A 27,905-nucleotide genomic window follows, 5' to 3' on the forward strand; every position below is an offset into this window, starting at 1 on the left:
AACCCACAGCGCCACCCGTGTCCAGCAGCCTAGAATAGCATTAGCTCTTTTTGCTGCTGCATCACACTGTTGACCCGTGTTAAGCTTCCAGTTTACTAAGACCCCTCGATCCTTTTCACATTTACGGTTAGCAAGCCAAATGTCTCTCATCTTATATTTGTGCAGCTGGCTATTCCTGCCAAAGTGCAGAACCTGACATTTGTCCCTTCTGCAATTCATTTTGTTAGATTTGGCCCAGTTCTCCAATCTGGTTAAATTCATTGTGAGTCCCAAATCTATCTTCAGTGGCATTCGCTACCCCTCCCCACTTATCGTCATCTGCAAATTTGATTAGCATCCCCTCAATTCCTTCATCCAAATCATTTATAAAGACGTTAAACGACAACGTGCCCAGGACAGGACAGTGCCCAGGTCACTTTTTCCAAGGATGACGAGGAAACATTCATGAGTCGTCTTTGGGTTTGGTCAGTCAACCAGCTACAAATCCCCCTAACAGTTACCTCGTTGCAACCACATTTTACCAGCTTCCTCGCGAGGATATTATGGGGGACTTTGTCGAAAGCCTTACTGAAATCAAGATAAACTACCGTATTTTTCGCTCCATAAGACACACCTGACCACACGATGCACCCAGTTTTTAGAGGAGGTAAACAAGAAAAACCTATTGTTAACGAAACAGTGGATGTAAGATTTTTGTGGTTTGTGCTGTGGCCACAGACATGTGATCTGATGGTGAATTTGGGGTGACCCAATGCAAAAATCCTGAGGATCCATGGGCTTTTACATCCCCCCTCCCAGGCAGCCTCCTTTATCTCTAGCGTCCCTTATCTCCCTCCCCGATCGCTTTCCGATCAGCTGATTCCTTTCAACACTCCCTTCCCTCTTGTTTGCCTTAGTGTCTTTTCCTTTTTTGCTCCTCCTTTTCTTCTAATTTCTCTCCTCATTGCTTTGGTCTTCCTGTTTCCCCCCCTTTGCAAGTTTGCTGTCTTTACCTCCCCCCTCCCAGGCAGCCTCCTTTATCTCTAGCCTCCCTTCTCTCTCTCCCCGATCGGCAAATGATCAGCGGCTTTGTTTCAACACCCCCTTCCCTCTTTCAAAAAAAAAGAAGCATGATCTGCTTTTCGCCCCTGGGCAATTCGTCTCCAGGGACCACGCATTCGCTCCATAAGACGCATAGACATTTCCCCTTTTTAGGAAGAAAAAGGTGCGTCTTATGGAGCGAAAAATACAGTACGTCCACAGCATCCCCCTGATCCACCAAGCTTGTAATTCCAGGAAATTATTTCTCCTTGCCGTGCAGAATTCTGCAAGCGTCTTATCAGATCGCCTCTTGTCGTTCCATCCCTTGACCTTTCCAGTTTCCCACCCCCAAAATCTCCAATATACTTGTTACGGCCAGTCAACCAGTGCACTGTGCAGAGTTACCCTATAGATGTGGGTTTCGCCCTTGCTAAAATTCCACAAAGGTCTTTTCTGTGGCATGCCTGCACGACCCGTCTTGGAAGGAAGGGAAAGTGTGAAATCAAAGCACCTCCCCTCCACGCCCCCCCCCCAAAGAACCTTCCAAGCTGGCCGACTTGCTCAACTCCCCCCCCCCCCGACTCCAAATACCACCCCCCAAAAAAATTAATAGACAATGACAAATGACAAAACGCCAGACACATCGTGGTTGGTTTTCTGTTGTTTACAGGTTTACACACGCCCCCCCCCCCCCACGGCCGGGGCAGGGCGGGGGTCCCCCAGCGCCGCCACGCTCCTCTTTTTTATTTTTTTTTACAAAAACCAGCCACGGATTAGGAGGAAACAAGGCCACGGCTGCGGCTGCCACGAATTCCTTGAAAGCACCACTGGGAAGGAGGATGTTGAATGGGGGGGGGGTGGGGGTGGGGGGTGGAAGTGAGGGAAATAAGAGGACACGAAAGGTTGCCACACTGCAGATTTGGGCCTGCCTCGGATCGGGGCCTCCCCTGCTTGCGAATAAAGGGGAGTAAGCATCTCTTGGGCGTGAGAGAGAGGAAGAATTAGGAGTCTCTCTGCCTCCCCCCCCCCCCTGCAAATTTCCTTCCGCTGCAAAAAGGTTAAGCTCAGCTCCTGGTCCCTGGATAAAGGGTGCTGCTGCCATGTCTGGAAACGGTTATGGGATGGCCTTGGCTCTCTTCCTCCCTCCCCCCCCCCAAATTTTGCTTCTTGAGAGGAGGAGAGACAGCTGCACGCCTTGGACCCCTTCAACCCTAACAATAAGCCCCCAACCCTTTCTTTAAACCGAACCCAAGACAGGGCCCCCCCTCCAAAAAATAAGTGTGTTATACCGCTAGAGAAATCAGCCTCTTCCTCCTCCTCCTCCTCCGTGCTGGAAATCTGGCTCGGTCGGGACATCATTTTAAAAACGAGAGCAGGGAAAAATAAAAAGGACGACAAAAAGTTGGGGGGGGAGTGTTTGTGGGGTTCAAGGCCACAGGGCCCCCTTCAAGGCGGCAGGAGAGGAGGGGGAAGAGGCTGGATTATTGGGGGGCGGGAAAGGGGGGGACGTCAAGGGCTTTCCCTCCTGCTTTTCTCCCTCCCCACACCGTACCCCCCCCAAGCCAGAGCAAGGGGACTCAGTTCCACACTTTCAAGAAGCTGTCCCAGGAGCCGGTGGCGATGGCCATCCCGTCGTCCGTCACGCCCAGGCAGCTGACGCGGTTGTCGTGGCCGGCGAGGACCCCTGAGGAAGGAAAGGGAGGAAGGAGGAATTGGTCGGGGCACCCAAAGGTCATCCAGCCCAGCCCCCCTGCAGGAACCGGCAGCTGAAGAACCCATGGCTGGGGGCCACCTATGTTTAAAAATGCTCCAATGGAGGAGAGTGTCTGCACCGTGCAAGGGGGCGGAATAGCAGAGTTGGAAGGGACCTCGGAGGGTCATCTATCCCAACCCCCCAGAGCAATGCAGGGTTCGCGGCTGAAGCCTCGAGAGAAGAGGGAGGTGCGCACGCATGTTTCCTAGCAAATGCACCTTCGGGTGAGAAACTCGCGGGAACAGCCATTACGGCTCAAATTCCACACGCAGGATACTCTGAAATTATTTTTCGTTGGTGCTGTGATGGAAGGTTGCTTGGCAAAATAATAATAATAATAATAATTTATTATTTATACAGTGGTACCCCGCAAGACGAACGCCTCGCAGGACGGAAAACCCGCTAGACGAAAGGGTTTTCCGTTTTGGAGGCGCTTCGCAAAACGAATTTCCCTATGGGCTTGCTTCGCAAGACGAAATCCCATAGGGAAATCTCCGGGACAGCGGGGAAGCGCAGCGCGTCTTCCCCACTGTCCTCGGACCTCCTCCGTAGCCTGGCAGTGGGAGGAGGTCTCTCCGCCCCTCCGCCAGGCTTCGGAAGGATGCTCCGAAGCCTGGCGGCGGGAGGAGGTCTCCACTGCCGCCCGCCAGCATTTTAAAATCGCCCCGGACAGCGGAGAAGTCCCCCGCTATCCCGGGTTTTTTTAAAATGCTGGGGGGGGGGGAGAAAACCCCCCCCCCAGCCTTCAGAAGAGGTCGGGGGACAGACTGTCCCCGGACCTGGTCTGAAGGCGGTTTCCATAGGAACGCATTGATTGATTTTCAATGCATTCCTATGGAAAACCGTGCTTCGCAAGACGAAAAAATCGCAAGACGACAAAACTTGTGGAACGAATTAATTTTGTCTTGCGAGGCACCACTGTACCCTGCCCATCTGGCTGGGCTTCCCCAGCCACTCTGGGCAGCTTCCAACAAAATATTAAAATACAGTAATGCATCAAACATTAAAAGCTTTCCTAAACAGGGCTGCCTTCAGATGTCTTCTAAAACAGTGTTTCCCAACCGGTGTTCCGCGGCACACCAGTGTGCCGTGAGACCTTGCCTGGTGTGCCGTGGGAGGGAGGCGGGAGAGGAAAGAGGAGCGAGCAGTGCGCCTGCGCGCCGCGGCGCCCGAGATCGCTTCTCCCCACCGCCCCTTGCTTCAAAAGAGGTCCGGGGACAGCGGGAAGCCAGCAGCGCGGAGCACGGGGCGCCCTCCGTAGGAGGCTGCGGAGGGTGGCGCGGAGCTGCCCGCGCTCCAGGGCTTCTTGCAGCTCCGCGCCACCCCCGGATCCCGGTGCGAAGCCGCGCGGGGCTGCGGAGGGTGGCACGGAGCTGCCTGCGCTCCAGGGCTTCTTGCAGCTCCGTGCCACCCCCTGGATCCCGGCGCGAAGCCGCGCGGGGCTCCGGAGGGTGGCGCGGAGCTACCTGGGCTCCAGGGCTTCCTGCAGCTCTGCACCACCCTCTGGATCCTGGCGCGAAGCCGCGCGGGGCTCCGGAGGGTGGTGCGAAGCTGCCTGCGCTCCAGGGCTTCTTGCAGCTCCGCGCCACCCCCCGGATCCCAGCGCGAAGCCGCACGGGGCTCTGGAGGGTAGCGCAGAGCTGCCTGCATCCCGAAGCCTGGTGCGCGCTGAAGAGCGCCCCCGGGCTTCACGCACCTCTCCGCAAGCCTGGGGAGACCAGTGTGGCTCCCTAGGCTTGCGGATATCAGGCTGTTCTGGGGGCTGGGGTCGGGGGAAGCTTGGGCTTCCCCCGCGCCTGCCCCGTGCCTGGGGAGGGGAAAATTTTTTTTTCTTTATTCTCCCCCCAAAAAATTAGGTGCGTCTTATGGGGCGGTGCGTCCTATGGGGCGAAAAATATGGTAGTCAATATAGGCACAGAGTTAAATTTTTTAACATTTTCTAATGGTGGTGTGCCTCGAGATTTTTTTCATGAAACAAGTGTGCCTTTGCCCAAAAAAGGTTGGGAAACACTGTTCTAAAAGTCTGGTAGTTGTTGTTCTTTGACATCTGGTGGGAGGTGTTCCACAGGGCGGGTGCCACCACTAAGAAGGCCCTCTGCCTGGTTCCCTGTAGCTTCTCGCAGGGAGGGAACCGCCAGAAGGCCCTTGGAGCTGGACCTCCATGTCCAGGCTGAAACGATGGGGGTGGAGACGCTCCTTCAGGTCTTCTGGGCCTTTGAGGCCGTTTAGGGCTTTCAAGGTCAGCACCAACACTTTGAATTGTGCTCAGAAACGTCCTGGGAGCCAATGCAGATCTCTCAGGACTGGTGTTATGTGGTCTCCCAGTCACCAGTCTAGCTCCCGCATTCTGGATTAGTTGCAGTTTCTGGGTCACCTTCAAAGGTAGCCCCATGTAGAGCGTGTTGCAGTAGTCCAAGCGGGAGATAACCAGAGCATGCACCACTCTGGCCAGACAGTCTGCGGGCAGGGAGGGTCTCATCCTGCGTACCAGATGGAGCTGGTTGACAGCCACCCTGGACACAGAACTGACCTGCCCCTCCATGGACAGCGGTGAGTCCAGAATGACTCCCAGGCTGCGCACCTGGTCCTTCGGGGGCACAGCTGCCCCATTCAGGACCAGGGAGTCCCCCACACCTGCCTGCCTCCTGTCCCCCAAAAACAGTACTTCTGTCTTGTCAGGATTCAACCTCAATCGCCTCCCCTGCTTTCCAGGGATGAAGAGTCGGGGTAGAGCAGCCTCTGGCCATCTGCCCACCCCACATTGCAGTGGCTTGGACTACCACCAGTCCCTTCTGGACCTCCAGAGAGGTGTGCCAGCCTAAGTGAGGCTCACTGAGCCCAGAAAACCGCAAGCAGGATTCGAATGCAAGACCAGCATTCTCCCCTCTTGCCGTTTCCAGCAACTGTGGTCCAGAAGCATCGCTGCCTCTGACCGTGGAGGCAGATCGCAGCTGTTCTGGCCAGTTACCCATCGATCGCTCTCGCTTCCTCCATGAATTTGCCGCGTCCTCTCTTAAAGCCATCCGATTTGGTGGCCATCGCTGTGGCAGGGAGTTCCACAGCTCAACTGCACAACGCATGAAGAAGTCCCTTCCGTTGCACGTCCCGAATTTTTACAACGCACGTACTTCAAGGCAGCCAGTAGGGGGCGGTAGTAATAATAATAAGAATGGTTTTATTATTTATACCCTAGGTTGCCCCAGCCATTCTGGGCAAAGCTGGAACGAGGCTCTCTTTTAAAAAACTGCCAGGATCAGGCCAGCGGCCCGCCTGGTCCCGCATCCTGTTCTCAGATGCCCGTTACGGGAAATCCGCGAGCAGGATCCGAGCGCAAGATCAGCTCTCCTCTCCTGTGGTTTCCAGAAACGGAGTTTTGGGAGCGTTTACCAGCTCTGAACGTTCCAGCTTGTCGATATCCGTCTTAAATTGGGGCGCCCAGAACGCGACACAGTATTCCAGGTGTGGAAACTACTGTTGACTTGCCTAGAATAGCATGAGCCTTTTTTGCTGTTGCTGCTGTATCACACTTGTGATTTTTGGGGAGGGAAAGGAGTTTTCCCCACCAGGGATGGCAGACTTCGCGGCGCTACTCACCCGCCCGGTCGCCCTTCATGGAGTCCCAGATGTTGCAGTTGAAGTCGTCGTAGCCGGCCAGGAGGAGGCGCCCGCTCCGCGAAAAGGCCACGGAGGTGATGCCGCAGATGATGTTGTCGTGAGAGTACATCATGAGCTCCTGGTCGGCCCGCAGGTCAAAGAGGCGGCAGGTGGCGTCGTCCGAGCCGGTGGTGAAGGCGTTCCCGTTGGGGAAGAACTGCGGGGGGGGGGGGGAGAAAGGAAGAGGGCATCAGGAGGGGGGTAGGGATGGGAGAGGACCCCGGAGCCTCACTTCCCCTGGCCCCCACTACCCGCTTCCCATGGCCCCCATAGCCTGCTTCCTATGGCCCTCGGAGCCTCGCTTCCCACGGCCCCCATAGCCTGATTCCCATGGCCCCCATAGCTCACTTCCCCTGGGACCCAGAGCCTCGCTTCCCATGGCCCCCGGATCCTCGCTTCCCCTGGGACCCAGAGCCTCGCTTCCCATGGCCCCCGGATCCTCGCTTCCCCTGGGACCCAGAGCCTCGCTTCCCATGGCCCCCGGATCCTCGCTTCCCCTGGGACCCAGAGCCTCGCTTCCCATGGCCCCCGGATCCTCGCTTCCCCTGGGACCCAGAGCCTCGCTTCCCATGGCCCCCGGATCCTCGCTTCCCCTGGGACCCAGAGCCTCGCTTCCCATGGCCCCCGGATCCTCGCTTCCCCTGGGACCCAGAGCCTCGCTTCCCATGGCCCCCGGATCCTCGCTTCCCCTGGGACCCAGAGCCTCGCTTCCCATGGCCCCCGGATCCTCGCTTCCCCTGGGACCCAGAGCCTCGCTTCCCATGGCCCCCAGATCCTCGCTTCCCCTGGGACCCAGAGCCTCGCTTCCCACAGCCCCCATAGCCTGATTCCCATGGCCCTCGGAGCCTTGCTTCCCACGGCCCCTGGAGCTCGCTTCCCACGGCCCCCGGAGCGTCGCTTCCCGCAGCCCTGCTTCCCATGACCCCCAAAGTTCGCTTCCCATGTGGCCCCCGGATCCTCGCTTCCCACGGCCCCCGGAGCCCCCCTTCCCATGTCCTCAGGTCCCTTGGGCACCTCCTGCCACTGGACTGCACCAGCATTTGGTCATTAGAGGAACATTTTTAGCAACTAATGCCCCATATTTATTTCCTCATCCCTCCCTGTTCCCTTTTCCTTGTGTGTCCTGTCATTATTACTATTATTATTTTCTAGCCTGCAGGGGGCAGGAACCACCTTCTTTTCTGGGACCCTTTTTGGCTGGAGGGCGGGGCACAAACAGCCACATTAACAGCCTTTCCCCACGTTTCTAAAGAACCTGACCGTTTCGCATAGCGGCACCTACACCTGTGGAACTCCCTGCCTATTGAGATCAGGCAGGCGCCTTCATTATACGTGCGTAACATAATAATTAAAAATAAAATAAAATGCCCCCTTGTCCACAGACACCCATTTAAAAGGCCACAGGTTGTTTAAACAGGCTGGTTTAAGGGGAATGTTTTCGCCTGGCAACTATAGATATGTAAGGAAGTTGCCAGAGCAGCACACGACTGGGGAGCCACCACCGAAAAGGCCCCGTCCTCATTCTGCCCCCCTCCGCGGCCGCCCCGGCACTCACGCAGACGGCGTTGATGTCGGACTCGTGCCCCGTGAAGGTCTGCCGGCACATGCTGTCCCGGATGTCCCACAGCTTGATGGAGGCATCGCAGGCACCCGAGACGAAGGTCCGCATGTCGGGGGCCAGAGAGAGCGACATGACGTCCCCGCTGTGGCCCGTGAAGGCGGTGGTCTGCTGGCCCGTCTCAATGTCCCACAGGGCGCTTTTTGGGGGGGAAGAGGAGGAGACGCAGAAATCAGAGGGCTGCGGGGTTTCGCAAGGGTCCCCCAAAGCTCATCCATCCCAACCCCGCTGGGGTGCCAGTCAGGTGGGGCACCCTGGAACTCTACTCACCACGTTGTGTCTCCGGAGCTGGTGATGATCTGGTTGTCGTTGAGAAACCGGCAGCAGGAGAGGTAGCCTTGGGAAGGAAAGAACGCAGCAGTTGCGGAGAGGGAAGTCTCGAGGGCCGCACCCCTCTCTGGGCAACATTTGGAGGGCCGCACCCCAGGGCTGGGCAGAGCCAGAGGCGAATACGAGCTGAGCAACACCTGTTATTTTCCTTCTCTAACCCCCTCAGCCCAACGCAAGTATATTATTATTACCGTATTTTCCAGAGTATAAGACGACTGGGCATATAATAGTAATAATAATAATAATAATAATAATAATAATAATAATAATAATATATTATTTATACCCCCTCCCATCTGGCTGAGTTTCCCCAGCCACTCTGGGCTGCTCCCAATCAAGTGTTAAAAACAATACAGCGTTAAATATTAAAAACTTCCCTAAACAGGGCTGCCTTCAGATGTCTTCTAATCAAATAGCTGTTTATTTCCTTCACATCTGGTGGGAGGGCGCCACCACCAAGAAGGCCCTGTGCCTGGTTCCCTTTAACATGGCTTCTTGCAGGGAGGGAACCGCCAGAAGGCCCTCGGAGCTGGACCTCCGTGTCTGGGCAGAACGATGGGGGTGGAGACGCTCCTTCAGGTATACAGGACTGAGGCCGTTTAGGGCTTTAAAGGTCAGCACCAACACTTTGAATTGTGCTCGGAAACGTACTGGGAGCCAATGTAGGTCTCTCAGGATTGGTGTTATGTGGTCTCGGCGGCCACTCCCAGTCCCCAGTCTGGCTGCCGCATTCTGGATTAGTTGCAGTTTCCGGGTCACCTTCAAAGGTAGCCCCACGTAGAGCGCATTGCAGTAGTCTAAGCGAGAGATAACCAGAACATGCACCACTCTGGCCAGACAGTCTGTGGGCAGGGAGGGTCTCATCCTGCGTACCAGATGGAGCTGGTAAACAGCTGCCCTGGACACAGTGGTACCTTGGTTCTCCAACTCCGAGAACCCAGAAATAAGTGTTCCGGTTTTCGAATGTTTTTCGGAAGCCGAACATCCAGTGTGGCTGTCAGCTATTTTTTCCGGGGCGCCTGCACCAATCAGAAGCTGCGCCTTGGTTTTCGAACGTTTCAGAAGTCAAACGGACTTCCAGAACGGATTAAGTTTGGCGCTTTTGTTTTTGCTATTTATTACGCGTTTTTGAGGCTTTTTTGGTTCATTTGTTTTTTTGACTGTGAGGAACCCTGTTCAGCTACTGATCGATTGTGTGACTGCGGAAACGGATAAAAGGCCCCCATCCAAACAATGGCTATCATCAGTGCAAGGAAGAAAAATAACAATTTTAATTTTTAGCATCTACAACACTGCCTTATTTATTTTACTGTACAGTACCTTGATTATTGCTTTCATTTTATGGCTCAATGGTCTCGTTAGATGGCAAAATTCATGATAAATTGCTGCGGTAGTGGCGCCCTCCCTGTGGAACTCCCTCCCACCAGATGTCAAAGAGGAAAAACAACTACCAGACTTTTAGAAGACATCTGAAGGCAGCCCTGTTTGGGGAAGGTTTTAATGTTTAATAGAATATTGTATTTTAATATTCTGTTGGAAGCTGCCCAGAATAAATTATTATTATTAAAAAATGCCCCCAGCTGCACTATCCGTGTATAAGACGAGCCCAGATTATGAACATTATTCTACAGTGAAAGAAACCATAGTCTTATACACAGGAAAGTACGGTAATCATTATTATCAACAATTATCATTGTGAAATAATATATTCTCTTGGCTGGACGGGGGTCAATGTTGTTTATTTACTTCACGAAATTTATGACGCTTTATATTTATTATTATTATTATTATTATTATTATTATTACTTTAGGGGTTGTTTTTAAAAGCCTGGAACGGATTAATCCGTTTTGCATTACTTTCTATGGGAAAGCACGCCTTGGTTTTGGAACGCTTTGGTTTTGGAACGGACTTCCGGAACGGATCAAGTTTCAGAGCCAAGGTACCGGTGTAACCAGTTTGGTTTGGCGAAGGAGGCGAGTGGGGGGCGAGGGTGTGGGGTTTGGGAGAGCCCCTCACCTGTGTGCCCGGGGAGTTCCCGGCTGACCCGGACGTTCCCTTCCCGGGTCTTGAGGCTGTAGATGGAGCAGATGTTGTCCAGGCCGCCACAGGCCACGTAATTCCCGGATGGGGCGTAGGCACAAGTCATCACCCACGACGACCTCAGAGGGATGGCGTGGACCTGCAGGAAGAAGGAAAAGGGGGTGCATGAGATACAAAGAAACAGGGACCCCAACAGATCAGCATCACCTCTTCCTCCCTACAGTGGTACCTCGGGTTAAGGGATGCGGGTGGCGCTGTGGGTTAAACCACAGAGCCTCTTGGGCTTGTCGATCAGAAGGTCGGCGGTTCGAATCCCCATTACGGGGTGAGCTCCCATTGTTCGGTCCCTGCTCCTGCCAACCTAGCAGTTCGAAAGCACGTCAAAGTGCAAGTAGATAAATAGGTACCACTCCGGTGGGAAGGTAAATGGCGTTTCTGTGCGCTGCTCTGGTTCGCCAGAAGCGGCTTAGTCCTGCTGGCCACATGACCCGGAAGCTGTATGCCGGCTCCCTCAGCCAGTAAAGCGAGATGAGCGCCGCAACCCCAGAGTCGGCCACGACTGGACCTAATGGTCAGGGGTCCCTTTACCTCGGGTTAAGAACATAATTCGTTCCAGAGGTCCGTTCTTAACCTGAAACTGTTTTTAACCTGAAGCACCACTTTAGCTAATGGGGCCTCCTGCTGCCGCTGCACCACCTCCGTGCAATTTCTGTTCTCATCCTGAAGCAAAGTTCTTAACCCAAGGTACTATTTCTGGGTTAGCGGAGTCTGTAACCTGAAGCATCTGTAACCCGAGGTACCACTATACCGTATTTTTCCATGTATAAGACGCCCCTGTGTATAAGATGCCCCCTATTTTTGGGGACTCCAATTAAAGACCTACTCTGGCTCCCAGGACGCTTCCAATCACAATTCATAGAATAATTGGGTGCGCTCTTTCCACCCTGGATCAAATCTACGCTTCCAGGTGCCGTAAGAAAGCTGCAGAGATAGCGCAGGATAGTGCTCACCCCGGAAATGATCTCTTTCAGCTCCTGCCTTCTGGAAGAAGGTCCAGGGTTATAAAGACTAGGACTAGCTGCCTGAGAAACAGTTTCTATCCAAATGCAATTCTGGTTCTATAAGGTAGTCTCTATGGGAGCATACTGTAGTTTAAAATGGGGTTTCAGAGTTTTTAGGAGTTTTTGAATGTCTGATGTAGATTTTTCAATTTCATTTTTCTGCATGGGGCAATGACAATAAAGATATCGTATCGTAAAGTGTTGGTAAGGTCCGTATAGTTAAAGCCATGGTTTTCCCAGTAGTGATGTATGGAAGTGAGAGCTGGACCATCAAGAAGGCTGATCGCCGAAGAATTGATGCTTTTGAATTATGGTGCTGGAGAAGACTCTGGAGAGTCCCATGGACTGCAAGAAGATCAAACCTCTCCATTCTGAAGGAAATCAGCCCTGAGTGCTCACTGGAAGGACAGATCCTGCAGCTGAGGCTCCAGTACTTTGGCCACCTCATGAGAAGAGAAGACTCCCTGGAGAAGACACTGATGCTGGGAAAGATGGAGGGCACAAGGAGAAGGGGGCGACAGAGAACGAGATGGTTGGATAGTGTTTTCGAGGTTACCAGCATGAGTCTGACCAAACTGCGGGAAGTAGTGGGGGACAGAGGTGCCTGGCGTGCTCTGGTCCATGGGGTCACGAAGAGTCGGACACGACTAAACGACTAAACAACAACAAAAGTGTTGGTGCTGACCTTGAAAGCCCTAAACGGCCTCATAGGCCCAGTATCCCTGAAGGAGCGTCTCCAACCCCATCATTCTGCCCGGACGCTGAGGTCCAGCTCCGAGGGCCTTCTGGCGGTTCCCTCCATGCGAGAAGCCAAGTTACAGGGAACCAGGCAGAGGGCCTTCTCAGTGGTGGCGCCCGCCCTGTGGAACTCCCTCCCACGAGATGTCAAGGAAATAAACAACTACCAGATTTTTAGAAGACATCTGAAGGCAGCCCTGTTTAGGGAAGCTTTTAATGTTTAATAAATTATTGTATTTTTATGTTCTGCTGAAAGCCACCCAGAGTGGCTGGGGAAACCCAGCCAGATGTGCGGGGTATAAATAATAAATTATTATTATAAAGAAACCCCTCCAGCTGCACTATCCGTGTATAAGACGAGCCCAGATTATGAACGTTATTCTGCAGTGAAAGAAACCATAGTCTTATACACAGAAAAGTACGGTAATCATTATTATCAGCAATTATCATTGTGAAATAATATATTCTCTTGGCTGGCGGGGCGGCAAAGTTGTTTATTTACTTCAAGAAATTTATGGTGCTTTTTAAAAAATTGTGCTTCAAAGCAGTACGAAAAAGGATACAGCAAATATAGGGATCGCTAAGGAAAAACAGCAGCAGCGGCAACTTTAAAAGTCTGCAAAAAAATTAAACCAGCCACAGAGCGGCTAAAAGTTGGTTTTTCTAAATGTCTGGGGACAGGCCTGCCTAAACTCGAAATGCTTTTTCGTGACGCTGGAATTTGCGGACATCCCAGGAAGTCAATTGTTGGAAGATTCAGAGCAGATAAAAGGAAGTCCGCTTTAAGACTGTTAAACTGTGGAACTCCCTACCACATGAGGGGCCACTAACCTGGATTGGACCAATTCAGAGGGCTGCAGCCATGAGGACCAGTTTCTGGGTGCCACACGATCCCGCTTGACAGTTTCCCATAATGGTTGGCCACTGGGAGAACAGGATTATGGGCTGGGTTGGACCCACCCCCCACTCCGCTTTGGCCTGATTCTTCTCACGGTCTTATTTACGAAATGTATCGGTTGCTTTTTTAAAATTTTACAAAGGCAACTCGAAACGACTTATGCTATACGGTGGTACCTCTGGTTGCAGACACGATCCGTTCCGGGGTGCCGTTCGCACCCTGAAAAGTCCCTAGCCAGAGCGGCACTTCTGTGCATGTGCAAAGTGCGACAGATTGCTTCCGCGCATGTGTGAACTGCGCAGAACACTTCTGTGTGTGCGGCAAACCCCAGAAGTAAAGATTTCCGGGTTTGCTGCGTTCCTAACCCGAAAAAACCCAACACGAAGCGTTCGCAAGAAGAGGTATGGCTGTATTAACAAATAAACCGATGCGTTTTAAAACCGTTGGAAGCGAAAGAGAAATTTAGGTTCCAAACAGGCAGGACTCGGACGCAAACACCCCGCTCACACACAAAATGGGCCCCCGGATAAGCAGAGTCCTGATGGGAAAAAAGCACCTAGAGATATGCAAAACGAAGGAGAGCTTGCTGTAAGCGGGGAGCCACCACCAAAAAGGCCCCGCTCTCATACGGCCACCCTCCAGGAGCTGAGAAGGGCCCTGGGTGACGCTCGCAGGGTCCCCTGGGGCCAAATAACGGGGCCCACTGACCGCCGCACAGGCCTTACCTTGTTTGTGGTGTAGCTGTCCCAAATGATCAGTTTTCCGTCTTGGGAGGCACTAACCAGCAGCCTGCAGGGGTGGCGAGAGGAAGAACGGATGAGGCGTGAGATTGGGTGGAACTCAGAGTGAGATAGAGGGTCTTTCCGAGTCGCTCGGGGACAAGAGGAGACCCAAAGCCCTTTCCTCTTCTGCACGCCCAACACAGGGAGATGGGACCAAGCCCATTGGCATCCATCGAGCTTAGTGTTGTCCACACGGGCCGGCAGCTGCAGCTGCCCAGGTGAGTGGGGTCTCATCCAGCCCTGGCAGTAGACGCTACAGGAGATCAAACCTGGCTCCTTTTGCATTGCAAGGGGTTGGACTAAGGCGGATTTGATTTAAAGCAAATTGATTTAAATCCCGATAAAAATCGCTAGTCAGTAAGACTTGATTTAAAGCATTTTTTTTAACAGAAATACTCATTCCTGCTGGTATAATCTTAATATTTACAACCAGATGGAGGTTTCATTTTTGGAATAAAAAAATTTCAGAGTAGTTTTTACAGTTATATCAAAAATTGCTGATTTGGTTATACTCTTAGAAATACACAGATAATGATGAAATGATTGTGAGGTTTAGTAAGTTAACTGTTTATATTTGGGCAACTTTTCTGCTGTAAGGAGAAAAAATTATCATTTTCTTTGTAACAATTTAAATGATCTGTTTAACTAAAACAACAACATTATGGCATATGTATCCATGTTCTTTAACTGATGTGGTTAAACAATTAAAAAACAAAACAAGACTGAGTTTTAGCGTATGCGAAAAACAAATCCTTATTTCCTGACGAACAGCCTTTGGACTATAATGCAAATTAAATAGAAAACTACATTTAGAAAAAACATTTTCTCTCCAAAAGCATTTTATTTTAAAAAATCCAATTTAAATTTTAAAAATCCAATTTGAATTTTTTTAAAAACATTGTTTTTTGTCCACCCTGGTTGGACTAGATGGCCTTTGGGGGTCCCGTCCAATCCCACAATTCCAAGGGGCAGCCGCCCCCGCCGCCGCCCTTCGCTCTCACCTGGAGTCTGTCCCCCAGTGCATGGCGTAGATCTTCGCCAGGTGACCCCGTAATGTGCGCCTCGTCCGCATCTGGATCCGGCCCACCGGATCGAGGCCAGCTGTGATCTGGGGGTGGGGAGAAAAAGAGAGGGGGGTGTCAAAAGACGAAAGGCCCCCCCCCCAGAGAGGAGGAACACCTCTCCGCAACGCACACAACCTCCAGAGACCCTCGCCTGCTTCTTCCAAAAACATCTCAAAGTGGGGGGAGGAATTTAATAATAATAATATTTATTTATTTAATAAATTTACATTATTTATTTATACCCCGCCCTTCCCGGTTCAGGGCGGCTAACAACAAATTTAAAACACTTAATTGATGCAACAAAAAACAGCATAAAATACAGTATAAAACAGGAATAACAATAAATTCAGAATTCAAAAATCAATTTAGGGGGGGAAATCCATCCAATAAACATTTGATGATCACCAGGGCTAGCTGGCTGAATTAGTCCTATATGGGCCAGCGAGGAGACCAGGGGAGAATTAGCTGTGGGATCCCAGAGCGGGTGATCTTCATAAAAAGGGAAGGAAGGGGAATAAAAGATAAGGCCAGGTTCAAATTGAAAGCCAGGCGGAAGAGCTCTGTCTTACAGGCCCTGCGGAAGGAGGTTAAGTCCTGCAGGGCCCTGGTCTCCTGGGACAGAGCATTCCACCAGGTCGGAGCCACCACTGAGAAGGCCCTGGCCCTGGGGGAGGATAGTCTGACTTCCTTAGGGCCCTCTAAACTGTGATTATTCATGGACCGTAAGGTCCTCTGTGGGGCAGACCAGGAGAGGCCGCCCCATAGATACGAGGGCCCTAAGCCACAAAGGGCTTTAAAGGTCAAAACCAGCACCTTGAACCCGACCCTGTACTCCACCGGGAGCCAGTGCAACTGGTAAAGCACTGGGTGAATATGCTCCCATGGCAGGGACCCCGTAAGGAGCCTCGCTGCAGCATTGTGCACCCGCTGGAGTTTCTGGGTCAGCTTCAAGGGCAGCCCCGCATAGAGTCAAGCCTGGAGGTGCCCGTGGCATGGGGCAAAATATATTCAAGGGGTTTCTTTCGCCTCACCTGGGTCAGCGTGGAGTCCCCACATGCTTTCCTGGCGTCCTGCAGGAAGGGAGAAGAGAGCAGGGGTGAGTGCAAATAATAATAATAATAATAATAATAATAATTATTATTATTATTTATACCCCGCCCATCTGGCTGAGTTTCCCCAGCCACTCTGGGCGGCTTCCAATCAAGTGTTAAAAACAATACAGCATTAAACATTAAAAGCTTCCCTAAACAGGGCTGCCTTCAGATGCCTTTTAAAGATAGGATAGCTGCTTATTTCCTTCACATCTGGTGGGAGGGCGTTCCACAGGGCGGGTGCCACTACCGAGAAGGCCCTCTGCCTGGTTCCCTGTAACCTTACTTCTCGCAATGAGGGAACCGCCAGAAGGCCCTCGGCGCTGGATCTCAGTGTCTCAACCCCGCAAAGTCTCCATCCCCGGAGAAAAAGAGAAATGTTGAGCCCTGCACCTCAATGAGGGCTAGAAACTTGGCTGGCGCTGCCAACTGCAGCCACTCACCCTGATCTGGTTGCGCAGCTGTTCCGCCTCCTGCCTCAACTGCTCCAGTTCGCTCATGGTGGAGTTGGGCGCGGGGGGCCCTGCCAGCAGCCCCTCTCAGCCGGCCGCAATCCTGTTTTTCGGGGGGCAAAGAGGTGGTTGCATTAATTTGTTTGTTGCCAAGCAAGCGCAGGGGGGTTGAGATAGATGAGCTCTGGGGTTCCCCTCCCGACTCTTACTTCTTAAGTCCTGGGTCACCTTCTCCTCCCAGGAGTCCAAAGCGAAGGGTCAAACCAGGCGTCTTGGCTCACGGGGGAAAAACTAAGAACATGCCCCCCCCCCGTCCCTGGGGGTAACTGTGACTCCCCCCCCCCCAGGTGACCGTTGGGGTTGCCAAAGCCCGACAGAGAACGCTTTCTGCTTGCAAAACTGCTTTGGGCGGTCTTCCCTGCGCGAGCAATAGCTGCGCCCATTTTACAGATGGAGGCAGGGGAAAGTAGAGGTCCGGATTAGTCAACGCTTTGCCCGATGAGCTACACTGCCAGGGGGGCAGGTGCTTGTTTTCAAATGGGGCTGTATCAGCTTGGCAATGGGGCGTGCAACGCCCTAGGACCAGGGGTCAGCAAACTTTTTCAGCAGGGGGCCGGTCCACTGTCCCCCAGACCTTGTGGGGGGGCCAGACTATTTTTTTAAAAAAATAATTTTTAACATATAAATTATAAAATGTACCACAAAACTTATCACTTATACAGTCTTTTTAGACTTCCATCAGCACCTCTGATGATCCACCATTTTAACCACTTCTTATGCATTTCTTAACTTTATATTGCCTTTACATCTCTTGACAAATCACCCTCCCCCTTCTCCATTTTTGCAATACTTCCAATAACACTCCTCACAAAACTTCTTGCAAACCTACAAACGTCATCTGATCTTCACAAATACTTCTCAAATAGTCCGTAAATTTACTCCAGTCTTCCGTGAATTTCTGGTCCCGCCGGTTTCGAATCCTTCCTGTCAGTTTATCTAGTTCTGCATAGTCCATTAACTTAATCCTCAAACTATATTTCTTTGGAGGGGGAAATGAACAAATTCCTACGCCCCACAAATAACCCAGAGATGCATTTTAAATAAAGGACACATTCTACTCATGTAAAAACACGCTGATTCCCGGACCGTCCGCGGACCGGATTGAGAAGGCGATTGGGCCGGATCTGGCCCCTGGGTCTTAGGTTGCTTAGCCTTGCCCTATACAGCTTCAGGGGGTCTTCAAAAATATCGCCATGAGCGATCCTGCGCTTAGCGAGAGAGGGCCTCGCTGCAGGTAAGCCTGTCATGAGCAGGTCCGTTCTGTACAATTTTTAGGAGGCTGGAAGGACCTAGCCTTTGGAACTGCCTGCCACTGCAGAGCTACTAGCCAAGAGGGCTGGGGCTCTGCCTCTGTGGCTGGAGGCAGGAAAATGTTCCTGGGTTCCAGTTGGGGTTGTGCTAGATGACCATGAGGACCCTAATAATAATAATAATAATAATAATAATAATTTATTATTTATACCCCACCCATCTGGCTGGGTTTCCCCAGCCATTGCAGGACTATGCAGAATTAGACAAACTGAAAGGAAGGATTCGAAACCTGCGGGACCAGAGGACCGGAGTAAATATTTGAATTATCTGAAAAGCAATTGTAATAAACAGATCACGCTAGCAGGACCGCAAGAAGTTCTGTAAGGAGGATTACGCGAAATATCACAAGGAAGATCACGAAGAGGATATTAGTTAAGGATAATTACAAGTAATAAGAGAAATGAAGAAATGATAAAAGAATGGAAAATCTTCAGAGGTGATTGAATATTGTATAAGATAAAAATGTACGTTAAACGACTGCTGGAAATGATACGTTTAAAAAAATAATAAAAATGTATATTGTAAGAAGCCATTGCAAGGGCGCCTGCTAACTCCCCCCCCCCCACTCTTGCCCTCCACCCAATATTTGCTTTGAAGGATAGAGAGCCCCCCCCAAAAAACAATGCAAGGGGGGGCGCAAAACAGAGGTGGCTTTGCTCCTCCCGGAAAGCAGAAACACGCCCCCCCCTGAAAAAAATAAACCCAAAATGGTGCGCAGGGAGGGGGTCTCTCTCCCCACCCCTTGGGGAAACCAAATAAAAGAGAGAGGGTCCCGTGTCGTCGCCATGGCAACCGGACCCCCACCAGCACAAAACACAAGAGCAGCATCTTTAAACTCCAGCTGGCGGTTGCCATGGCAATGGGATGTGGGGGGGGGGGGAGCCCAGAGACGGAGATGGATTTGTGGGGCGGAGATGGAAGGAGCCGTCAGCAGCTGAGCTCCCAAATAAATAAATGGGGGGCCGGGAAAACGGGTGGGCTGGCTCAGAGGTGCCCCCGCGGTGTGGCACAGAGAGATGTGGGGTGATGATGGTTTTCCACACCAGGCCAGAGATCCGGGGCTTACACGCCTTAATCTCCAATCTCATTTGCTTCGTTAGAGAAAGTGCATTAGGCAAAATAAACAAACAGCCCAGCCGAGCCAAATCTCCCGGCAAGTGTAAATGAGATTACAGAGGGATTACGGAGGAGGAGGATGAGTTCAACGCAGCCTGGAAAACTACGTTTCCCCCTGCACAGGGTGGTACGTTACCGGGCAGCGACGGCGTTTCGTGGGTTAAAGGCAGAGGGGAAGCCGGACACCTGGGTTCCTCGGATCAGGAGAAAGGGACTCGGGAACATCCCGGGCGCTGAGCCAAGCCACGGTGCCCTCCTGGGCGCGATCAAAAGCCCTCTCTCGGCGCTTTGCAGCACAAAGCCAGGCGCCCGGTCGGGGTCCGGCGAGGACGCCTGATTTTCGGACTCCCTATTGAGGGTGGATCAGGAGAAGGCGGGTGCGCAGAGCTCTGATCTCCCCGGCAGAAGCTTGTAAGGAGCGGTGCTCAGCAAGAACAACACATCGCTTCCAACCTGTTTGATTTTTCCATTAAAAAAACCCGGGCGCCGCTCCAGACATCTCGTACTACAACTCCCACCAGCCCTGACTGCATGAGCCAAACATCTCACAGCGGCTGACCAGATACTCGCAATGGGAAATCCCACCCCCCAGAAGGATCCGAGTGCGAGAGCATCACTCTCCCCTCTCGCTGGGGAGTCGCAGGTAGACTGCCCCAGGGCGTGGAGGTTCTGCTTATGGCAACAGACTCCCCAAAGGCCCACCTAGTCTGCCCGCATCCTGTCATCGGAGCGGCCAGGCAAACGCCCCAAAGGGAGGCCCGTAAACAGGACTCGAACACAAGACCGCAGTTTTCAGAAGCCTTACGGCCTCCGATTGCGAAGGCAGAGAAGAGCCATTCTGGCTAGCAGCTGCCAACAGCCCTCTCCTCAAACGTGAATTTGTCCAATCCTGCAGCAGGGAGTTCCACAGATTCGCCAGGTGATGACGACAACTTCTTCTTGGCTTGCAAACCAAAACAACGCCTTAGCCATGAGTTAAAGGTAAAGGGACCCCTGACCATTAAGTCCAGTTGTGGCCGACTCTGGGGTTGTGGCGCTCATCTCGCTTTATTGGCCGAGGGAGCCGGCGTACAGCTTCCGGGTCATGTGGCCAGCAGGACTAAGCCACTTCTGACGAAACCAGAGCAGTGCATGGAAACACCGTTTACCTTCCTGCCAGAGCAGTACCTATTTATCTACTTGCACTTTGACATGCTTTCGAATTGCTAGGTTGGCAGGAGCAGGGACCAAGCAACGGGAGCTCACCCTGTCGTGGGGATTTGAACCGCTGACCTTCTGATCGGCAAGTCCTAGGCTCTGTGGTTTAACCCACAGCGCCACCCGCGTCCCTTTTATCCGTGAGTTAGGCGTTCCCAATTGTGGGGCGGCGTTGCCCTTCCTTATCGCCCATTATGATTTATTTAATTCCCGCCCTCTTAAGGTCCCCAGGTCGGGTTACGGCGTTAAAGCCCAACATTGGAAACAGTTCGCCGGAAGTGGTGCAATGAGGCTCTCTGGGGAGGGAGTATCACAGCTCAGGGGCCACCACTGAGAAGGCCCTGTCCTCTCCCCCTAATTTCTGAAAGGGGGGGGAGGAACTACGAAGAGGACCCCCTCCACTGATCTCAGCACCCAAGAGGGCCTGTAGGGAAGGAGGAAGCCTCCGATAGGGCTTTGCTTGAAACCCCTGGATCAGGCCCAGAAACAAACTGGCAGCCAGGGCAGCTGTTTTAGAACAGGGATCTTAAAAGGGAATCCCGGCCAGGAATCCAGCTGCCGCATTTTGGATGTTTCCGAGTCGTCTTCAAGGGCGGCCCCAGGCTGCGCGCTTTGCAGTAGTCCAGCCTGGAAGTTACCAGCGCATGCAGTACACCGGCCAGCCAAAAGAGCATCGCCAAAGGGCATTGAATTCACATTCAGCGACCTCGAAAAGGTGTGTTTGCTTCACTCCGCACACACAATCAGGCCGATCTGGGATATACAGACACGGGGTTGGACTAGATGACCCTCGCGGGTCCCTTTGCAGTTCTACGGTTCTCAGCTTCGCTCACAAGCGCGCAACGGAAGAGGGCAAGCCGGCCAATTCAGTGGTCTCCACTAAGTGCCCTTTGTTATTTGAGATCGGCACTTAATTTGCACGAATTCTAGACGCCGGAAAAAGCACACAAGGACAGAGGAATGCCGGGAGCATCCTGCTGAAATATTTCAAGATCCGCAGAGGGGCGGAGATCTGCTAACCTGCCCTCCAGGACCCCCTGGCGCCTTTAAAGCCTTTCCTCCGGGCCTTGAGGACTAGGAACTTGCGAAGTCTTGCAGCGGAAAATAAAAGGGGGTCTCTTCTTGGTCTTCCAAGAACTGCGACTTTCAGGACCAGTTTACATGAACCTTGCAGCCCCAAGCGCATCTCTTGGGGACATCAATATCGATACCGGTTATATATAGTTTTTCCGGCGCCCTTGGGTGTCCCACTCTGATACACCCACATGAAGGGCGTCCGAGGGGAAAGGCGCCTGGAAAAAGCACCCCACTGTTTCCTCGCCCCAAAAGGCACGTCAAAATCATCAGCTGAGCAAGCTAACTATTCCTGGGCGCATCATCTAAAGGCAGGACTCCTGGGTTCCACCCTAAACTCGGAGAGCGAGGGATATTGGGCTCAGAAACAGGACACCCAAGTTTTACGGAGGGACACTTAAAATGCAAAGCGTAATAATATCTGGAGAAGAAGAGGGGAAGCAGCACAGAATTGTAGGGTTGGGGACACCCAGCGGTCATCCATCCCAACCCGCTGCTGCGACCCCAGCTGAGGATTCCCTGCCAGGCCTGTTTCACAACCTCCAATGAAGGACAGTCCCCCACCTTCCAAAGTTCAAAATTAAGAGGGGTGTGTGTCTTAATTTTCTACAAAAGCCTCAAGTGGGGTTTTTTTGGGGGGGTTGGGGGGGTCCAGGCATCCCGCCGCCTCCCGACACTTATTCCCACCCCTCTCTCTGCGACGCCATCCCCTGCCGCCACCAAAACAGCAGTGCTACATCAGACTCTACTTTCCCTTCTTCAGATCTGTAAAATGGGAACAGCGAGAAACCACACGACGGTTTTTAAAGGAAAAGCAACACCACCGCGAGGGTTTTTTTGTTTCGTTAGCGGGAGGTATTAAAATGTAAACAAAGCAAAATATAAATACTAATGGAGGGGATAACATGGGTGTTGGCTGTACCAGATCAGACCTCAGCAAGCCCCCAAAGGGCCTGCCACCCTTAATTTCTATTTATTGTGTTGCTATCCCACCTTTCCCTCAAGGCGGCATGTAGCCCCCTCCTCATTTAACCCCCACAACAACCCTGAAAGGTAGGCTAGGCTGAGAGAGGCAGAAACTCCAAGGCCAGACAGGGAGCCGAGTGGGAAGATTCGAACTCTGGTCTCTCCGTTCCTAGTCCAAACACTCTAACCACTATGCCCCACTCTTTCTGTGGGGAAGAGGTGAGGCCGTCCGCCAACTCCAGGACTCCAAACAGCCCCACTGTCAAGGGAAGAGGGCGGGCCTTGCTGGGCCTCTTTAGCGGTAATTAAAGGTCCCCAGACAAGTTCATTAAGCGGAGAGGGCCTTGGGGAAGCTGCCAGCTGTACCTTCCGGGAGACGAGAGGAGCTCTCAGGCGAGGGACCCAGGAGTCCGAGGGACCCAGGAGTCCTGCCTCCGCTTGGCACCAAGCCTGCCCCATACCCAACAGGCACCCAGTTCCTCTTCCGAAGAACCCAGGCGTCCGGGGCCCCACCAAATATCCGGCTCAGATCCTTTGAACGCACACACAAACACACCTGCTATATCCAAAGAACCCAGGCGTCCTGGCCCCCATCTCCCCATGGATTCTCTCTCTCTAGGCCCCACATCTGTCCAGAGAACCCAGGCGTCCTGTGCCCCCCCCCAATTTTCTCTCTGGGTAGGCCCCACATCCTTTGTGGAGAACCCAGGAGTCCGGCAGGGGGGACACACATCTCTGCTGGCTACCCTATAGATTTTTAAAGGGGGGGGGGGAGAAGAATAGAGAGAACAGACCCCCCCCCAAAAAAAGTGTGGTCTACACAGCCAGGTTGTGGGGTGGATTCTGTCTCTTGCTAAGGAAATGCATTAATCCCGGACATCCTCCATTTGGAAGACCCTGTTGCAAAATTGGGGGGGGGGGAGAGAAAGAGGCCTAAAAATGGGGCGATGTGGGGGGGGGCTGTTTGACTAGGAAGGCTCCTTGGGCGATGGGGAAGTCTTTTAAAGGGCACATTTTTGGCAGAGGGGGCAGAAAATTTGGGGGGGGGGGAGGGAACAAGACCACCAAGTGTGGGGTGAGGGGGGGCTACTGCTGCTGCACAGAGGGGGGGGAGGTTGCTATGGGGCGTGGGAAAAAAGGGCAGGAGGTTGCAGGATGGGATTCCTGGGGGGGGCGGTTGCTAAGGAAGGGGGGGAGAGAGAAAAAAGATATTGGAAGGGGGGAGAGACATGGGGGGGGCAAGGAGCTTGCAATAAACCAAGGGGGGGGGAGTAAAGGGCTTTGGGGCTGGGGCTGCTCTTTGCAAAGGAGTGGGCGTTGCTATGGGGCAGCTAGAGGGGGGGTTGCATGTGCAATGGAGGGGGGCCGTTGCTATGGGGCGAGGAGCCTTCAAGGGGGGGGAGAGAGAGATTAAAAACCACAGGCAGGAATTGTTATGGGGGGGGGAGGGAGGGAAGGAGGTTATGGGGCGGAAGAAAAAGGAACCCCCCTCCCATTTTCAACCACCCCCGCCCCCCTTTCCCCCCTGGCCCCACATACCTGCTGCTGCAGCAGCCCCGCCGCCGCCTTGCTGGGGGGGGCAAGGGGGGAGGAGGAGGGGTGGGGGTAGGGACTCGTTTCCGCTGCTGCTGCTGCTGCTGCTGTTCCTCCAGCGGCGGAAGGATCGCGCTGTGGCGGCGCCTGTTTTCGCCTCTTCCTCGCCAGGCGCAGCGGCGGCTTCAGCGGAGGAGGCGGCGGCCGGGACTCGTTCCCCGAGCGCGCGGAGCGATCCCGCCCCACCCAGCCCCGGTGATGCGGCCGCCGCGCCCAGAGCCGGACGCGAGCGAGGGAGATACCAAGTGGCGCCCACTCGCGGAGGGGGGGCGCCGGGAGGGGGAAAGGAAGAGGGGGGGCAGGGGGGAGCCAACCGAAGTGGGGTTCAGAAGAATAACACACAAAATAAGAAAGGGAGTGAATATGGACCTTTCCTTTCTATGAAAGTTTCTTTTTTTAAAAAGAGTGGGACGTACCAAGTGGGGTCGCCTGGGAGAGGCCAGTGTTGGGAGAGGGGGGTATCCGGGAAAGACCAAGTGACCTTTTTCTGGGGGGGAGGCAAAAACTCCACCCTGGTTTTTTTGCTTTGTTTTTTAAGTAAAGGGGGATTTCTTGTTTAAGGACATTTTTATTCTTCTGGTGGGGAGGGTATGTTCCCTCCCAGCCCAGGAGGGGATGAGTGGGGATTGGGTTATACCAAGTTTCTGGAAGGTGCTCCCCCCCCTCCTCCATGCCTTTAACAAAAATTATTATTAATTGCAGAGAGGAAATGCTAATTTCAGTCTTAGCCATCAACTTCGGTCAGGGGGGGTGGAGGAGGTGGGGGTTTGGTGGCAGGGGTGAGTCATTTCTTTAGGGAAGCAGCTCCACCCAAAATGAGAGGCGGAGATGGTACAGTCCAGAGCCACACACACTCAGTAACCTTTGCACAATTGTGTTGCACAAGCGCCCCAGCTCTCTCCACCTCCCCTCCTGCTCCTTCCTCCTCCTCTAAATAACTCTGGTCACTGCCAGCGCCTTCCCCTTGCACAAAAAAGCAGACAAGCAGACATTTTTTCCTTTAACCTCCCTGCTCCCAAAAAAAGGACCCAGGAGTCCGGGAGTCTGCGGGCTCTGAGCCTTTAAAAGCAGCAATCAAGGGGTGCAGCTTGAATTCTGGCCCCATCTGTTGAATTTCTGCCTGCCAGGGCAGTGTTGAGAGGCTCAAGAGCCCTGCTAGACATTATTATTATTATTATTATTATTATTATTATTATTATTATTTTCTTAGACTCAGAGGAGCCAGGAATCCTGACCAGCTGATAAGAGGCATAAACCTGAATTTTTCCTCTGCCTGAGGAAGGAAAAACATCATCGAGGGGGTGGCAAAAGAGGAAATTCATGTGGGTGGGGGAGAGAGAGGAAATCCCCTTCCATCTCTTAAAGCCTTGGTTTGGAAAGGCTGGAAAGCACTGTGGGAGGTGAAGAGAAACCAGACCTTTTGAGGGGCTGGTTTGGAGCCCCAAAGCGCCGACAGGGCAGGCAGAAAATCAACAGGAAGGGGCTTCCAGTCCAGGATAAAACGGACACCTGTTAGATTGCCTGCCTGTTCTCCAGCTCATAAGAGAGTCTCTTGTGCCCTCAAATGTCAAAATCCACAGCTGCATTGGAAAGGATTCACCTGCCGGATTTCTGCCCGTTGTTCAGCTCCTGAAAACGCCAGGACCCCTGTCAGGAAAACAAAATAATAGTATTTTTTTAAAAAAAGGAGAAAAACAACAACAATTGAAGCCCTGGGGGAGGGAAAACTAAAGGGCAAAGGGGAATTGCAGAAGAAGACCCCTGAATTTTCAGACAAATTTGGGGTTAAAAAGTACCCTGCTTTTTATTACGGGAGAGAGTGTTTTGAAAGCTGGGGTTCAATGAAAGCAGGCTTAGCTACCGCTTTTGATTCCCAATAAAAGCATTCAAATCATACGAGTTGGAAGGGGCCATCAAGTTGTCCTCCCCCCACAATACAAGAATCTCAACACATGGCCCTCCACCCAATTTGAAACCACACCAGACACTGCTTAGATTTGCAAATGGGCTAGCAGTTTTATTGCTGCCCCACTGGGAGCTATTCGACAGGGGAGCTCAGTGGCATAGCGTCATTTGCTGGTGCCCAGGGCGGTGAACAGCAGCCATGCAGTGGGAGCCCGGCCAGCCAACACGGCCCTTGGCGGGCACACACCCCACCACTCTGCCCGGGTGGCAATTGGCCCAGGGGCCCAGTGGCAAGGTCAGGCCAGGCTCTGGGGCCCAGAGATCCCCAGCGGCAGGCAGGGAAGGGACCCCTGTGTGCTCACGCCCCCTCAAAATCATGCGCCCAGGTCTACAGCCCCACTAGCTCTCCCCACGCTATGCCCGCCCCCCGCTCCCAACTCCCAATTTAAGAAAATATCTGAAAGAGATGTTGTATGGGTGATTTCAACTGCCACCCCACAGACTACGCATTTCGGTCATAACCAAGGGGGACATAGATCGCCAGGAACTAATCTCAGCTGCGGAAAAAACATGTTCCCCTCTTTATTTTCGACTCTCTTGGGCGCAGGAATTTAACCTTACTTGTGAATCCCAAGCGGGAATTAAGATTGCCGGAAGAAATATCAACAACCTCAGATATGCAGATGACACAACCTTGATGGCAGAAAGTGAGGAAGAGTTAAAGAACCTTTTATTGAGGGTGAAAGAGGAGAGCGCAAAATATGGTCTGAAGCTCAACATCAAAAAAATGAAGATCGTGGCCACTGGGCCCATCACCTCCTGGCAAATAGAAGGGGAAGAAATGGAGGCAGTGAGAGATTTTATTTTCTTGGGCTCCATGATCACTGCAGATGGTGACAGCAGCCACGAAATTAAAAGACGCCTGCTTCTTGGGAGAAGGGCAATGACAGGCCTAGACAGCATCTTAAAAAGCAGAGACATCACCTTGCTAACAAAGGGTTAAAGCTCTGGTTTTCCCAGTAGTGATGGATGGAAGTGAGAGCTGGACCATAAAGAAGGCTGATCGCCAAAGAATGGATGCTTTTGAATTCTGGTGCTGGAGGAGACTCTGGAGAGTCCCATGGACTGCAAGAAGATCCAACCTCTCCATTCTGAAGGAAATCAGCCCTGAGTGCTCACTGGAAGGACAGATCCTGAAGCTGAGGCTCCAAGACTTTGGCCACCTCATGAGAAGAGAAGACTCCCTGGAAAAGACCCTGATGTTGGGAAAGATGGAGGGCACAAGGAGAAGGGGACGACAGAGGATGAGATGGTGGGACAGTGTTCTCGAAGGGACCAGCATGAGTTTGACCAAACTGCAGGAGGCAGGGGAAGACAGGAGGGCCTGGCGTGCCCTGGTCCAGGCGGCCACGAAGAGGCGGCCACGACTAAATGACTAAACAACAACAATTTACAATTTTTGTTTAACCTGCAAGAAAGAAGGGCTTTTTTGCTGGCTAGGTTCAATTCTAATCTTTCTAACCTCCTTTGGGATAGGTTTGCAGGTATGGCAGAAGGAGACAGGATCTGCCCATGTGATGCCCACCTGGTAGAAACTCTAGCTCACATGGCACTTAAATCAAAAATGTATGCTGATCTCCGCCAACAATTTTTAGACCATCTACGTACAGTGGTACCTCGGGTTAAGTACTTAATTCATTCCGGAGGTCCGTTATTAACCTGAAACTGTTCTTAACCTGAAGCACCACTTTAGCTAATGGGGCCTCCTGCTGCTGCCGCGCTGCTGGAGCACGATTTCTGTTCTCATCCTGAAGCAAAGTTGTTAACCCAAGGTACTATTTCTGGGTTAGCAGAGTCTGTAACCTGAAGCGTCTGTAACCTGAAGCATCTGTAACCTGAAGCGTCTGTAACCTGAGGTACCACTGTATTCCAACATGGAAACCAGAGACAGAGGTTATATGCTTCTTATTACAGGGGAGAGACCAGGAGCTCACCAAGACAGTAACTAATTTCCTCTATTTGATTTTTTTTGTCGCCGAAATACGCTACAGGATCCTGCCCTTACTGGAGACCCACAGAGATGAAATAGATTGCTCGCCTCTTCTTCCCTTTGGCAAATAACTGTACTGTTGAAATGGCGCTGAGATCGCACTGGCCTATTTATTATGAATGTTTGTATGT

General features: G+C 52.4%; 1 protein-coding gene across 1 annotated transcript; it reads right to left on the reverse strand.

Annotated features, from left to right (window-relative positions):
* Positions 1–1,669: 1,669 nt before the first annotated feature.
* GNB2 (G protein subunit beta 2) lies at positions 1,670–23,929 on the reverse strand. The gene is made up of 10 exons (XM_028702669.2): positions 23,766–23,929; positions 16,494–16,605; positions 15,991–16,029; positions 14,897–15,003; positions 13,839–13,902; positions 10,393–10,555; positions 8,316–8,382; positions 7,983–8,184; positions 6,368–6,584; positions 1,670–2,704 (listed from the first exon to the last, which is right to left on the reverse strand). Exons 2-10 carry the CDS (start codon positions 16,548–16,550, stop codon positions 2,598–2,600), a joined length of 1,023 nt encoding a protein of 340 aa, XP_028558502.1. The 5' UTR covers positions 16,551–16,605; positions 23,766–23,929; the 3' UTR covers positions 1,670–2,597.
* Between the last annotated feature and the right edge of the window lie 3,976 nt (positions 23,930–27,905).

The sequence above is a fragment of the Podarcis muralis genome, chromosome 13 (genome assembly GCF_964188315.1).
Source record: "Podarcis muralis chromosome 13, rPodMur119.hap1.1, whole genome shotgun sequence".
NCBI lineage: Eukaryota > Metazoa > Chordata > Lepidosauria > Squamata > Lacertidae > Podarcis > Podarcis muralis.

Excerpts from the sequence above, each read along its gene's own strand:
- GNB2 (XM_028702669.2), bottom strand. The coding sequence starts at position 16,550 with ATGAGCGAACTGGAGCAGTTGAGGCAGGAGGCGGAACAGCTGCGCAAC. Across the intron at positions 16,030-16,493 it reads AGCTGCGCAACCAGATCAGG|GACGCCAGGAAAGCATGTGG; the intron begins GTGAGTGGCTGC and ends CCCTTCCTGCAG. Across the intron at positions 2,705-6,367 it reads CATGAAGGGCGACCGGGCGG|GGGTCCTCGCCGGCCACGAC; the intron begins GTGAGTAGCGCC and ends TTCCTTCCTCAG.